This window comes from Talpa occidentalis, unplaced genomic scaffold, assembly GCF_014898055.3.
Source record: "Talpa occidentalis isolate TD23 unplaced genomic scaffold, MPIMG_talOcc4v2.1 talOcc4.4, whole genome shotgun sequence".
NCBI classification, from domain to species: Eukaryota; Metazoa; Chordata; class Mammalia; order Eulipotyphla; family Talpidae; genus Talpa; species Talpa occidentalis.
This window is the reverse complement of record NW_023604295.1, coordinates 28376751-28391432: the sequence shown is the minus strand read 5'-3', so window position 1 is coordinate 28391432 and position 14682 is coordinate 28376751. Positions and strand designations below refer to the sequence as shown.

The window sequence follows — 14682 nt, the reverse complement described above, 5'->3', positions numbered from 1 at the left end:
GAACGTTGGTATTAACTTTAGGTGGAGGCTGTCTCCTCTAGAACTACTCCCAGGGACAAGGAGAAAATGATGAGCTTATTCCACCTATCCTATCTTGGTTAGGGTCCCCCCCCACCTTGTGATGAGTGGGAAGAGGGACGTTAAGGAAGGCAAGGAATTTAAAGAGAAAAAGCTGGTAATTCAAAAAATCAGAGTAAAATAGGAATAAATGCATAATGCATTACAAATCATTGTCAAATTATTGAAAACCCCAATTAACATCATATGGAAATCTCTGCCTGTTCTGTAACACATCCACTAAGTTGTTCGTTTTATGTAAAATGACTTAGTGATAATTCATCTAGTTAATGTTATTTATGTTAATCCCATACTGATAAAGTTTGAATTTTCATATTTATAAAGTATAGCCAGAAAATGTATTCACTGTTTGTACTGCCTTCAAAAAATGAAAGAATTACAGTACCTTGATCTAAAATAAATGAGACAGGAAAAAGAATATTAAGAAACATTTTCTGGAAACTTTTCAATTTTTGTCAATATTTAATCCCTTTTAAATTTACAAATTATCTTTAAAACAAACTTTTTTCCAAAAGTGGGAACTAACATCTTTTATCTTCCCTAATATGTCTACAACCACTAAACTTAAAATACTAAAGATAGTGGAATTTATTTGGGGAAAAGACATGAAAGAATTTGCTTCGGAAAGAATGCAAAATTGATTTATGTTTAAAAGGGGTTTATTTCTGGTGTACACAATTTCTTCATTGTGAACATACATGTGATTCTCTGTACACAGAAAATGGAATTATGTTCAAAATAATAGACACAGCAAACAATTTTCTTTGAAGTCACTAAAAATTATTACTACTTAAAATAAATAACATTCTAAAACTAAGTAAGTATTATTAATTTGAGTAGTTAGTAGGTGTAAGGGAAAAGGTATCACACTACAATAAACAAAACATAACATGCATTCCTCTTAATAAGAAAAAGACACTTTCAAATATTTTTCTCTTATACTTTTTTTTTTAAATGTGGGTATTATAATTCCCACAATAATGAGGTGCTGAATTCAGATATAGTAAGCAGGCACCATGCAAAAAGCTGCCCAGTTTTGCCAATCAACCTCAATCACAATCTACAACTTAGTCCCTGGGATGGCAAGCCTCATCTCAAATTCGAAGAGTCTGCCAAGTAGACAAAATAATAGTTTCTCAACGGTATTTCCATGTCAAAAATTGAGACACAACATTAGTTCAATTAGACAGGTTACTAAACATTTATAGTGTGAAGGAAGAATGCATTTTCTTAAGAGTAGTAGTCTTATTAGTTGAGTAATTTATGCAATGCACATCTTGAATGTATATGCACACATGTGTACATGTTAAATATAATATATTTAGAAAGCAGACATATGACATTTTTTTTCATGCTTGTGACCTGGTGTTGTCAACAGGTCCACTCAAGTTACCTGGCTGTCTATCTTCTGCCTGACCCCTGAAACGACGCCTGCGGCTACGATTGCGTCGCTGGGGTTTTTTTTCACTATCATCTGTAATTGCAAAGTTTACCATGAACTATTCTGATAAAAACAAAAACAAACAAACAAAAAAGTATTTCCTTCAAAGATTTAAGGAAAGGGGAACAAGAACCTTTTCATTAAACAAGACAGATAAAACAATATACATTACTGACAGGAAATATATTTTTGTATACTTTTAAGCATTCCAAATAGATCAAAAATGGAATTATCTGGAAATTTAAGGCTTTAAATTCTTACACTCTTTGAGACTTAAATCACCATCATTCAAGGAATAAACTTTTCCTCTCCAACATAGTTTAAATTTACCAAAGTTAATGACTTTTTAGCCCTTTGGAAATAAATGCCTATTCAATATACATACCTTGACTAGTGTCATTTATATTAATTATATTAAGTTTTAAAGAGGCAAACTGAAAGCCCAAGTCTAGTTTGGGAACAATATGAGAATACCTTGTAGTTTGAATATTCATACCGATTTAATGGCACCAAAGGGCACTTTTAATAAAACCTCTCAGTTTCAAATATTTTTACTCTACAAATCTGAGAACTAGACATGTAAGAGAGACACAAAATTATCTACACCTTGTTGAAGTAAACACCAAAAAAACTTCAATATGCAAAGTGCTTGTTTGGGGAATACTTTTGTATTTTTCTTTTATGAAAAAAGCATCATACAGTAACAGCATCATACAGTAATATATATATCTTTTCCCTAAGTGCTTACATACCTAGCCCATTTTCATTAACTGAAGCTGTATCAGATTCAGTCATTCCATCCATCAGAACAGCATCTTCATCAGTCCTTCGTCTACGAGACCGCCTACGACGGTTAGTACTGTGATGGGATTCGCTGGCATCAGTGTCTGCAGTCTGATCTGATTCTGTATTATCAAGTAAGCTGTATGGATTGCTGTCTGGATCTTTGAGCACTATATGCATGTCAGAGGCAAGAAATATTTGTTTAAGAGAGCTGCAGTTATAAGGAATGTTTTGATCTATATTGAATTACATAAATTAATCTTAAACTTCAAATTTTCCCCAATAAAAATATAGCCCTCAAATGTTCTCTATATCATTATTTTAACCTTGAAAATATGAGAAAATTACAAATGGTGATGAAAAATTAAAGCAGAAGATGAGCAGACATTTCAGCCTACCATTTCTCTTTGACTTGTTTTCAGAATATGTCAGGAAATAGCGCATTATTACATGCTAATTTTGACATTCACATTCCTAGCTACTCCTGTCCAGAGGCTAGAGAAATAAAAATGAAAAGAAATATTCAGCTAATAATGAAATAATTCTAAGAGTGAGCTTTTATTCCCTTTACTGAGTTCAAGGCGACTGCTGTTTCTTTGTACTGCTAAAATGACTACTTCCAAGTAACACTCAACACCTGCACTCAATGACACAGAAATCTGTTATTATAAACTGAAGCAATCAAAAAAGTATACACACAAAAATAAGGAGATTTATAAATGCTGAAATTTTAACTGGTAATAGGAAAATGAAGAAATGAATGTTGACTAGTAGTCCCATCTCCAGAGAAAAGAGTGAAGGTGGGTTAAGGGAGGGTGGGGGTAGAGAAGCTTTAAGATATAATTAATAAAAAAAATTACCCATCTTACCTATGTGTATTTATTGCCTCCACCAATCAAAATTTAGAAGAAATTCACCTAATCACGATATTTCCTTTCTAATTTCCTTTGGTAACAGCTATCAAGCTAGCATCATTGCAAAAGACACTAAGTTTATCCATTAATCATAAACACTAGGTAAAGCACATTTATTTTGCAATTCATCATAACTGTAATTTTAACAACCTTAGTAATAGTGAATTAGTAGTAAATTATAAAAACCATTTCCCTATAACACTGTAAAGTAAACTTTAGGAGTCAAGAACTATCACTGGAACTAGAGAATACCTTTTGAAATGTTGCCTAAATTTTGTGATTTGTTTGAGCAGATTTTGATTGGTAAACACGTTTGGTATATATTTAAGCCTATGGTTATCTAATATTTAAGACTATATACATTTTCATAGAGCATATGACATTTAGAATAGTTTTCTTAGTGTATAAATGATTAAAGTTATATGCCTGATAAAATCTAGTCCATGTTTCCCTGAGTTGTCCCCTCTCCATTCCATTATGCTAAAATCAAAAACCATACTTGTTATATTAAAAAATTCAAAATGACAAGAGTAAAAAAGTTGCTTAAACACCTCCAATCTCTACTCCTTTAAACACTCAAGTCCTCAAACATTAAAATTTAAGTGGTCTCTTCCTATTTACAAAGTAGTGCTAATATAGGAAAGAATACTTCTCAGTTAATTTTTTAATATACAAAGGTATTTAGATCTCTGTGCATTAATTAAAATTCTCTGGATCTGTCTGGCAAACAAATACATACCCCAAAATTCTAGGAGGCAGGGGAGGGGGGGAAGAGGAACATTCTAATTACTAAATAGTTAGCAATTATTCACCAACTAAAGAAATGAACAAATATCCTACCATTAAACAATTAAACCATTAGCTAACAAGTTTCTCTAACCTGAATATTCCAGCTAAATCTTCACTAAGAAACATTCTATAAATTTTTCCTTACATTGTATATGTTCCACTGATTTCCTTAGACAATGAGTGGAAAGAGAAACTTGAAAAAAATGGGTGGTCCTGGGAAATAAATTAACTTTCATAAACTTATACAGCTTACAAAGACAGGATGCTGACATAGTATATAAAAGACTACCAGAACTGATGGAGGATTTGCCACCACGTGGTCCACCACGACCTCGACCCCCTGAAACACTTCTGCCTCTTCCTCCTGGGCGTCTCCTGCTATCACGCTGGTGTCGGCTCTCTCGATCATCTTCTCCTGCCAGGGACCAATCACTTAGCTCGTCTTTACGCTCAGATTCTGTTTCAGAGGGGTTAGACAGCTCAGAATTTGTTCCTTGGAAAAGAAGATAACAAAAGCCAGTAAAATTTCTCTTTAAAAAAAAAAAAAAGGGAAATCAAACTTTTCAAATTATTTTTTGCAAATCATTATTTAAATAATCCTACTGACTGAATTGAATAGTTCAATTATTTGGTGTGGTCTTACAGTACTTCATTCAATCTAAAGAGGCACTTTATTTTTTCTACATTTTAAATAAACCTCTGAAATCAGAATGTTTCTCATAATTGATGGTCTCTCATTAACTGGGCGTGTATTTTTATTGGTAGTACATAAAATAGTGCTATAAATAATCATGTCTAGAAAGTGCCTCTAAGAATATAGCACCTGATACTACTTAGAAACATGAAAATGTTACTCAAAGGAAAGATAGCTTTTGGGGGAGGGGGGAGAGATTAAGGAGTGAAGCCTAACCAATTTCCTTTCTTCTTTAAAGACAATTCTCCAATGAATCCTATTTTTTTCTTCCACATGTGTTAAATGTGGATATAATTAGACATAGAATGGATTAAGTACTTAGCCTGAAGTATATTTTAGGAACAATATACCTAGTTTCTACTATGCATGTTTGAGTCTTAGGAAACAATCTTACGGAAAAGAATGAATCTCCCAAACACTTTATTTCTCCAAGTAACAAAAAAAGCACTTTATTAACTGATGTCATGATATGCTAAAATAATGGCAATTTATCATTTCACACATAGTGAAAAACCTTTAGTATGCGTCAGAACTTCATCACTTATTTACAAATATATAACCCTGCCAGAAACCATTACCAAAATTTAAAGATAAATATCTGGTCTTTAAAGACTCCACAGAATTTCTGGTACTAAGTGTCAGAGGAAATTACATAGGTTTCTGAAGCTTAACCTAAATCCAATATTCAATATAATTAAAGGGAGTGGGGCAAATCATAAATTTAAGTAGATCACAGATAGAGTAAATTTAAGAAGGGAAAAGAGTTAATGAACTGGCTAATGTTCTGCTTTATTCATATTTAAATAACCATTAAGTATTTTTAGGTGGCAAAAAAAACTTTGCAAAAGTGACTAAGGTTGAGGATATTAACATGGGGGTTGGGAGGAGGGGGTTCCTTTGGATTAGGTAAAGTCCAAACTAACCACATGGACTTTAGTATTAGAAAACCAATGTTGTGTATTTAATTTATATCTCAATTTTTTTTAAAAAAAGCAGGAGACCTTTCTCACCTGCAGAGAACCAGAAAGATGGCAGAATAAGGATTCCCTGACCCCTCCCCTCAGACCCCCCCCCCAATCCAATTACTAGTTTCGTAAACTAGAAAGGGGAGAGGGGTCATAAGCCAAATAATGGGCATGGTCTCTAGAAACTAGAAATATCAAAGGAATAGAATCTCCCCTTGAATCTCCAGAATACAGTTCTGCTGAAAGTCAGATTTTGTAGCTGAGACTCTTAAGATGTCTCACCTAGAAAACTCTAAGACAATAAACTTGTATTGTTCAAACCATTAACTCTGACATGTTGTGACACCAATAAAAAACTAATACTCTGGGTACAGAATTACAGTATGGCTCATATACTTTCAATAATCATGTATGCTAAAATAAAAAAAATCTAACATTCCACCCATTTCAAGACATATTTTGTGCTAGTAAAGAAATGCTGCCAATTGAGGCTGTAAGACATCACCCATTATAAGACACATACTGATTTCAGAGATGTTATACTGAGAAAATGCTTTTTATACAGTTTATATGTTAGCACTTAAAACCCCTTCTAATATTCAGAGCACAAGAACATCTATATTCAAATCAAATGGCTTTTCTCTCAAACCCACTGTTTAAGTTCAACAGCTATTTCAAGAAATACAATGTTAACATTCTGCAATGACTCAGAGGTAAGAGTGCCATCTACTGAACAATTTCCATAGTGTTCTTCAATCCAGATCTTATGCCTCCACTAGTCTCTTGTAAACTTATCATCACTGACAAAAGTACTTTGGCAGTAACCTAATAAGCGAACTTCCCACAAAACCTTACAAATATTTTTCAATAAATCCATCATCCAAAAAACCAAACCTGATTAGTTGTACTAGTAAACTGCAGCTCTAAAATCATTCAGTATATACTTAATTTCTATTTATTCACTGGATTTATATAGTTCTAAGAAAACCATTATAGTTTGCAATTCTTGGCTTTTTACATACTGAGCACTTCTACTTTGCTGGGATTTTGCTTTTCAGGTTCAGTATAGGATTTACTTTAAAATAAAAAACAAGAAATTTGATAACATGGAAATAAGAGGACACAAAAGGAAAGGGATTAATCTTCCAACTCTACAGCAAATGAAAGTTAGTACAAATTTAATATAACTGGTATCATTAGATGATCCTTCCATCAATAATAGAATTATGTAGAATTTGTATACTGTAATCATGTATTTTGGTTTTCCCCAAATGGTTTCTGTTTTCAAAAAGCTGCTGAAATATTTTCCCAAAGCAGTTAGGATCAGCACAGCAGAGTGGAGGAGACAAGGAAAGAGAAAGAGAAGAAATTAAGAAGAATAAAATATCAGGTCTCTAATAAGATCCAAGTCCAAATGTAGAAAAATGAAACAACCCCAAAGCTGAAGAAGAGTGAGAATTTAGGATTAGCAAATTGTTGACATAATCATCCACAAGCCCCTTCCCACATGGGTGAAGACCCCAGGCTGACAAATGAAATCAATTATAGAAAATATTCATATATAGCTGTCGGTGAAATGTATTTCACAACCAGATGTAAGATGCTAATACTCAAGACTGTTTAGTGAAACAATTACGTATCATTTTAAAATGAAGTACAGACTTGGTAAATGTAATCTTCACAGTGATTAGCGCTTTTTTTTTTTTTCAAACTTTTCTTAGAAGATAAGCAAAAGAAGCTTCCTAGCTGCACTACTATTAACATTAGAAGATAAGCAAAAGAAGCTTCCTAGCTGCACTACTATTAACATTACTGGTTATTACTGGGACATGTACACAACCGTACGAAGGAAATATTTGGAAAACAAGTCTCTCATATAAACATAACTATAAATTACCAATTTAACAAAAGAATATTTCATTATCTAGTTGCTTGAATTATATACTTTCTATTATCATTATGTGTGACACAGCTACTATTAAAACATATATCTCAGATCTGTCTCCTAGTGTCAAAGTCAAGTGATGGACTAAGTAAACAAGCAAATTGCACTGGAGCACCTAAACTAGAAATATTGGGGTAAAAAAATTGCTTTTTACCATAACCGGAGGTGTAATTAGGGCCCCGACGACCTCTGCCTCTTCCACTATAAGACCTAGAACCTTGTACAGAAGAGACGGTACTTTCATCAGTGGCATATCCTTTCTCTTTTTCAGGCCCTCTGGTGGAAGAAGGTCTGAAACCCATACCAATCTGTCGTAGTTGTTCATCAATCTGTAGGCGTTCCATTCTTAGCTGTTCTACTTCCTATAATTAAAATAAAAAGGGTTTAAGTTTTATATGTAACTTGTTGTCTTCTTAAAGTCTAGAACTAAGAGTTACATTCCCTACCAAAGAAAGAAGCTGTGATCTTTCACAGGTTTTCATAAAGTACAATTGTGTTCCTAGTAAACACAATTTACAAGGTGATTCGCTGACTCAATTCACCAAAGATTTACTGATGCCTTATTTGTGCCACAGACATAAAAAAGACAAGAGCTCTATACCTCCGAGGGCAGTTGTTATCAGACAACCATTAAAGTAACCTATTTATTTATTAAGAAGCTAATAATTACATATTACCAGTTAGTCTTCAAGGAGTTAGAATTATGCCAAATGAGTACCCTCTATGAAAGGTATTAAAAAGGTACTTTCCTTTCAAAGTAATGATACCTGAACTGTGACCCAGATGAACTACTACATTTGGTCATTGGAAAATTAAGGGCATTACAGAATATGAAGGTAAAACTCTTGGCTAAAGGTAATAGAGTACTGGAAGACAAAGCTCAGAATACCAGACTGAACTGAGATTATATAAAAGGAGTTTTTAAAAGGAATGACATTATAGGAGTTGCTTTCAAAATATTAACATAGCAGGAATGATGAGTAACTAAAAGGATAACATCCTACAGACAGAGGAAGTTAGGGTATTACTGTACTCTAAACAAGAAAAACAAGAATAAGTAGTAGATTAGAAAATGACAGTTTCAACTTTTAATAACTTTTGCGGCATTTCTAAAATCTTGCTCTTTATCAACTCAGACTATGTTAGAAAAAATGATTAAGAATGATATCTATAGAGATGGTGCATACGGTTCAATACCACAGATACTAAGAAAGTACAACTTCACTCCTAGTTCTAAGCCTTATTTGCATGTAAAAAAACAAGGTAAAGCAAAATAGAACATGTAGATACATAAATAAGAGACTAATTACAGAAACATAAAAATGACCATTTCTTAAACAGTAAGAAAAGAAATAAAGGGGCCTTCCTGGTGGCGCAAGAGGTTAAGACACAACCTATGAAGCTGTCCACAGCTACTGCATCACGAGTTCGATCCCTGGCCAGGGAGCAACCCACATGGCACAGTAGACCTCTCCTCACTGGCCCGATGCTCCCCTCTGCAGTGTATTTCAGCAGTTCTGCCTGTTCTGTTCCCTACTCTGTCTCTGGTGAATCCTCTCACCCCCCTCCCCAACCTCTGGCCTGTACCCCAGCTCTTGTATAAAAATAAATCAATCTTTAAAAAAAAGGGATAAATATTTAAAGATAAATATATAGGGTTTCTGGTAAAAAAAAAAGGAAAAGAGAAAGAAATATAAAGGTCAGAGGAAAGATAAACATTACACATAAGGCCAATAATTTTATTATGAAAAAAGAACCTTTATTTTTAAACTCAAGTAGAAAAACAATATAACTGAAAATGAATTAACAAAAAAATTTTTAATTTGAAATTTACGATGACCAAATATAAAATTAATGATGTCTAACTTCAATTTGTGGAGCAACAATGACATAAGAATATGAACAGTATACAAACCTTTAGATAAGCAATATGGTATTCTAAAAGAACTTGTACGTTCCCGATGCTTTCTTTTGTGCCGACAAATACAAATGGAACCATGCCCTGTAAGAAAACACAATGCCCTCAGTATGTAATATTTTAAAATAGTCTAAATTTGACATATCAATAAATAATTTGGATATACCAATTTCTAAATCATACAGCAATTATATAGCAATTAAACTTTAAATTGTAAAAACAAATTGCTGAAAATAACTATAATTTGGAAATATTGAGATTTTTCAATAAATTTGGGCTAGCTTTTAGTGTGCTAAAAATTTTAATTAAAGAAATCTATTTCTGTCAGGTTTTCTAATTTATAACCCAACAATCCAATTGGTACATAAATCAACTTTTAAAGTTGTATTTCCTTCAAACTGGCATGAATTTACCAGACTAAATGTATTAACTTACAGGTAACTGCTTAAAGGAAAAAAAGTGCATTGCCCAAGTTATTCCTATGATAAATATATTCTCAGAAAACAAAATCTTAAATGTCTATGTATTGGATGGGATACTTCAAGTACCATTATAGAGCACAAATTATTTATACAATATAAAATAAAGCAATTAATGATGTGGGTAAATACTTAGTCACAGGTTAAACCAGACCTAGTTTACTTCGCCAAATTTCGAAAGGAGGATCTAAAAAGTGGGAAGGTAGGAGTGGCAGACCTCTCCTGTCTTACCCGCTGCTCCCCTCAGCAGTGTATTTCTATCAGTCTGCCTGTTCTGTTTTCCGCTCTGTCTCTGGTGAATCCTCTCACCCTCCCGCACATCTGGCCTGTAACCCAGTTCTTGTATGCATGAATAAATAAATCTTTAAAAAAAAAAAAGTGGAAGGTAGACTGGATAATGAGAAAAACCAAAATGAACTCCCCAAATTAGTTTCAGTGTCTCTGCTCATTTTCTTGCTTTTATAGAATAGTTCCTAATAGTTATTTTAAAAGACTGGCTTAAGAATTTTAGGTTCTGAATAAGAACTAAATGTGGCTCAAAAAAGTTTGCATCTATATAAGAAACTACGCAATGATTTGTTTATAAGCTAATTTTTTTAATTAGTAAATTTTAGATGTGAGAAATCAAAAAAGTAGATAGGGGCTAAGGGCACAGCTAAGCAGTCTAAAGACAGTACAGAACAAAGGTATCACATAATTTACAGAAAGTTGTAGTGACTGTAAAAAACTAATTACAACTCTGAAGGCATGAAACAAGGGACTCAAATGTGTGAGGAATTATACATCCTATGTTCATTCATATGCAGACAAAAAGATGCCAAATCAGTAAAAGTGATTCCTCAAGAAAAAGGGAATGTAAGAAAATTTTAAAAACATTTCTATTTCGTGTATTCTATAACTTTTCTTTGTAATGTTCATTAAGAGGTAATTTTGAGAAAAATTTACTCAGTTTTACTGAGTAAAACTGAGCTGTGAAAACAATTTGCCCAAAGTCACAAAATTAGCAACTGTTTCAGCTAATTTCATGTCCAGTTAATTCCAAATAACACACCAATTGTCAAAAGTTAGGCTGAAGAATAAAAATAAAGTCTCTGCTATAAAGGCAATCAAAATCTCAGAAAAAATACTCAATATTCGTGTAATGATCTCATGGCATAGCACTAGTGATATGAATAAAAAACAAAGGAATATAAAGTTGAACGTGAATTATGCCGTACCAGGTTGCAGAAACTCAGAAATCACAAAAAACAGTACTGTGGTTAAAGTAAATATTAACAGAACTTTACCAAATAGTAATTCCAGACAGATGATCTACAAGGAATAAGATTATACAAATGCCTTGACTCTGACCTGTAATTATCACTGTTACCTCCAAAGCAAAGGACAGGTAAAAAGAAATCCTTAAAAACACATATTTTATGGAATAATGGCTATTGAATAGCCATAGTAAGAAAAACATTTCAAGAGTAAATGATTACAGTGAATGAATTCATTTAAGAGCGATTTCAGAGATTAGGTGCATTCAGGATGGTATGGCCTTAAGTTATTTCAGTGAAATTTCTGGATTTTTAAAAAATATTAAACTGAGTGTTGATAGTTACTAGATGGCATCAGGACAACCAACTAGCAGACAAAAACAAAACAAAACAAAACAAAAAACCTCTGATCTGGATAACTTACACCAAAAAATTCCAATTGGAGTAAAAACTTTATACACACACACACAAAAAAAAATCCAAACTGGGGAACAAAAATATAAGTGGATTTCTGAATGATCTACAAACAGGAAAGAAACTACACCAAAAGTGCCATAAATCTGCACAATTCGTGGGCCTCCCCTGGTGGCAGAGGCGGTTGAGCTCAGTGCTGTGAAGCTGTCCGCAGCCTCTGCAGCGCCGGTTTGATCCCTGCCGGGCAGGCGAGGATTCCACATGGTGCAGCAGACCTCTCTGTCAAGCCCGCTGCTCCCCTCAGCAGTGTATTTCGTCAGTCTGCCTGTTCTGTTCCCGGCTCTATCTTCTGGTGAATCCTCTCACCCTCCCATGCATCTGGCCTATACCCCAGTTCTTGTATAAATAAATAAATCTTTAAAATAAAAAACAAAAAACCTGCACAATTCTTAAGTTATGAAGCCCCACCTCCCCCCCCCCAAAAAACCCAATATAAAAAAATTTACATATCTGCACCAGGAAAAATAAAAGCCAAGCCAGAAGAAACAAGAAATATTCTCCACATATATGAAAACATGAAATACAAAGTTATATAGTTATATCTAAATAAAAAGCACTAAATTTCTTCATTTCAAGCATTACAGATCACATGACAGATTCCTAACTAATGCAGACCTAAAAAACACCAATAAATCCATGGATGACAAAATTAATCTTTGTCTTCTGTAAGTGAATTTTCAGCTCAATAATAAAAGACAAAAATTATGTAAAACAGACAAAAGCAGTCCACCAAGAGACACAAAAAGGCAATCTGGTAACAGCCTAAAAAGTACTAGGCATGACACAGGAGATATAGGCAAGACATAGATACAATTATTTTTCACACTGTACCTTTCCATGTTATTATAAATTTTATATAAATATGCATATTTAACAATTAAAACCTCAAATCTAATTTCTAAAAACTTTAGATGATTTAAAAAGTATTTGTGAAGTGCCTAGGAAGTATGAAGAATATGAGAATTCAGATTTAGTTTCTTGACTTCAAGAAGTTCATTCCCTGGCTAGGAGACAGTTAAGATGAACAGGAGCTGATGAAAGATTCAAAGAAAAATCACTAAATACCCAATTATACAGACAATAATTGTTATGGTATACAGGTGATAAAGGCATCGCAGGCTAGTGGTCTGTCACCAAACACTTCGAAGTAAAAGAACTGAGTCCCCAGAGGATTGAGACAGCTTAAATTGTGAAACAATGACCTGAGATAAATCAATACCAACATTCAGAAATTTTCTAACACTCAATGTTTTGAAAATTTTAGATACTGTTTCAGCATTTCTTAAAAATGCCAAAGATACAGCAACACATACATGTGTTCCCAAATAGCAATTAAAGCTGAGTAGCTGTTTCTTTTATAGAAAGACAAGTTATCCTCTCCTCTCCCTATCTTTTACATCATAACCTGCTTACTTATTTACATAATCTGATTGGGTTCTCTGTAAGCATTTGTACTTCTTGACCCTGGCACAGAAATATAGTAGTGATCACAACTACAGAAACTTTATTTAATTTCCAACAAGATGGTAAATACTACTAGAAAGCAACCAGCACAAATCCAACTAAGGTAAGACTACATATTAGGATCACCCTAAGAAATTTTCCTGGCCAATACAATAAACACCTTGATCTTCAAACCAATAGGTGGTGGTTCTATGCCAAATGAGCTACCATTATTTTATATATTGGAGATAAAGTAACAATCGTAATATTATAACGCCACATAGTTTCATCCATCTCAAAGGCCTATTAAAATAAAAAAGGGGGAAAGTGTATAAAAAGTGAAAGTTCCTTGAGTTTTACAATACTTTTTTGAAATAGCATAGGATGAAATCACTGAAAATACCCAAGTACTCACCTGTAAGACATTTGTTTTTCCTAATTTATTTTTTAAGTGTATATTTATCCTCACACTCTAAGTAACTAGTTTAAACAAGTTGTCTTTACAACATCAAATACTGTGAGACTATTCCTCAGTGTTAAATGTCTATGGTTTTCCTTTTTTAAACTAACTGTATCCAACAGGCTAACAAATGCTCCAAATAGAAATATACTGTGCAAAATTGTGATTGTATATTTTCTGGAAGATACTCAAAGATAATCTCTGACTTATGTAATTAGGCATACAAAGTTGAGTATACAGAGTTGACTACTGAAGTCAAAAAGCTGAAATATCCTTAAAGGGATGTATGAGGAATAAAGAACAGCACGGTGGGTAAAATATCAACATTTGATTTTAAAAAGAGATACTAATTAAGAAATTCCAGAAAACAGAATTATCAGCAACATAAAAGCTTTAAGACTCCAATTTTAAAAAGCAACAAGCTTTTAGACGCTGAAGAAAAGCATGAGTTATTATCATGAATTCCTTTAAAACAGACTAATTTGTTGAGTGTCAAGTTCTAAAGCTTTTAACTCTTAAAAATAAAACTGTGAAATTATCAAACTGAAAACCTTCAATCAAAAACTGGCCTTTTTAATGAAAAACTGAGTAACCAACCAAGAATCTAAGACCTACAACTGAAAGATGATTTGTTTTTTAAATATAAAAGCAGTATTATAAGTAAAAGAATTTTAAAAATACATCAGTGTTAATTGGCTCACCAGATACAACTATTTCCAAAATGATTTCCAAAATGAAAGTAAACATCAGTCAGCAAAGAACAAAAAACGAAAAAAAACAGGCAAATGCATTTTAAATACTTACATCTTCTCTAGGTAGTTTATTTTCATTATCTCCTTCAATTCTCACCCGAACTACACCAGACTTATCCACTATTTCTTGAATAACTTTGCCATTTTTTCCAATTACTTTTCCTTTAATAAAGAGAAAAGATACTAAGTTAAAAACCAATACTGCTATCCTTTCAATACCCACTCCCAAAATTATGGCTTATTACCAAATTATAAAAACCAGGTCAAGCGACACCTTTTTGCTCTCAATTA

General features: G+C 33.0%; 1 protein-coding gene across 10 annotated transcripts in view; it reads right to left on the bottom strand.

The window, feature by feature from the left end:
* The window catches only part of FXR1 (FMR1 autosomal homolog 1), a 65050-nt gene that overhangs the window by 4035 nt on the left and 46333 nt on the right, over positions 1-14682 (bottom strand). For 4 of the 10 annotated variants that reach the window (XM_037525161.2, XM_037525162.1, XM_054700395.1 and 1 more), the window contains exons 10-15: positions 14444-14553; positions 9525-9611; positions 7914-7971; positions 7764-7826; positions 4295-4498; positions 2272-2472 (exon numbers count right to left, since the gene is read on the bottom strand). In XM_037525161.2, the coding sequence (XP_037381058.1) occupies positions 2272-2472; positions 4295-4498; positions 7764-7826; positions 7914-7971; positions 9525-9611; positions 14444-14553 (723 nt within the window). Of the gene's footprint in view, positions 1-1471; positions 1553-2271; positions 2473-4294; positions 4499-7763; positions 7972-9524; positions 9612-14443; positions 14554-14682 lie in introns of all 10 variants that reach the window. The other 6 variants (XM_037525160.2, XM_037525159.2, XM_037525156.2 and 3 more) reach the window with 3 other exon arrangements.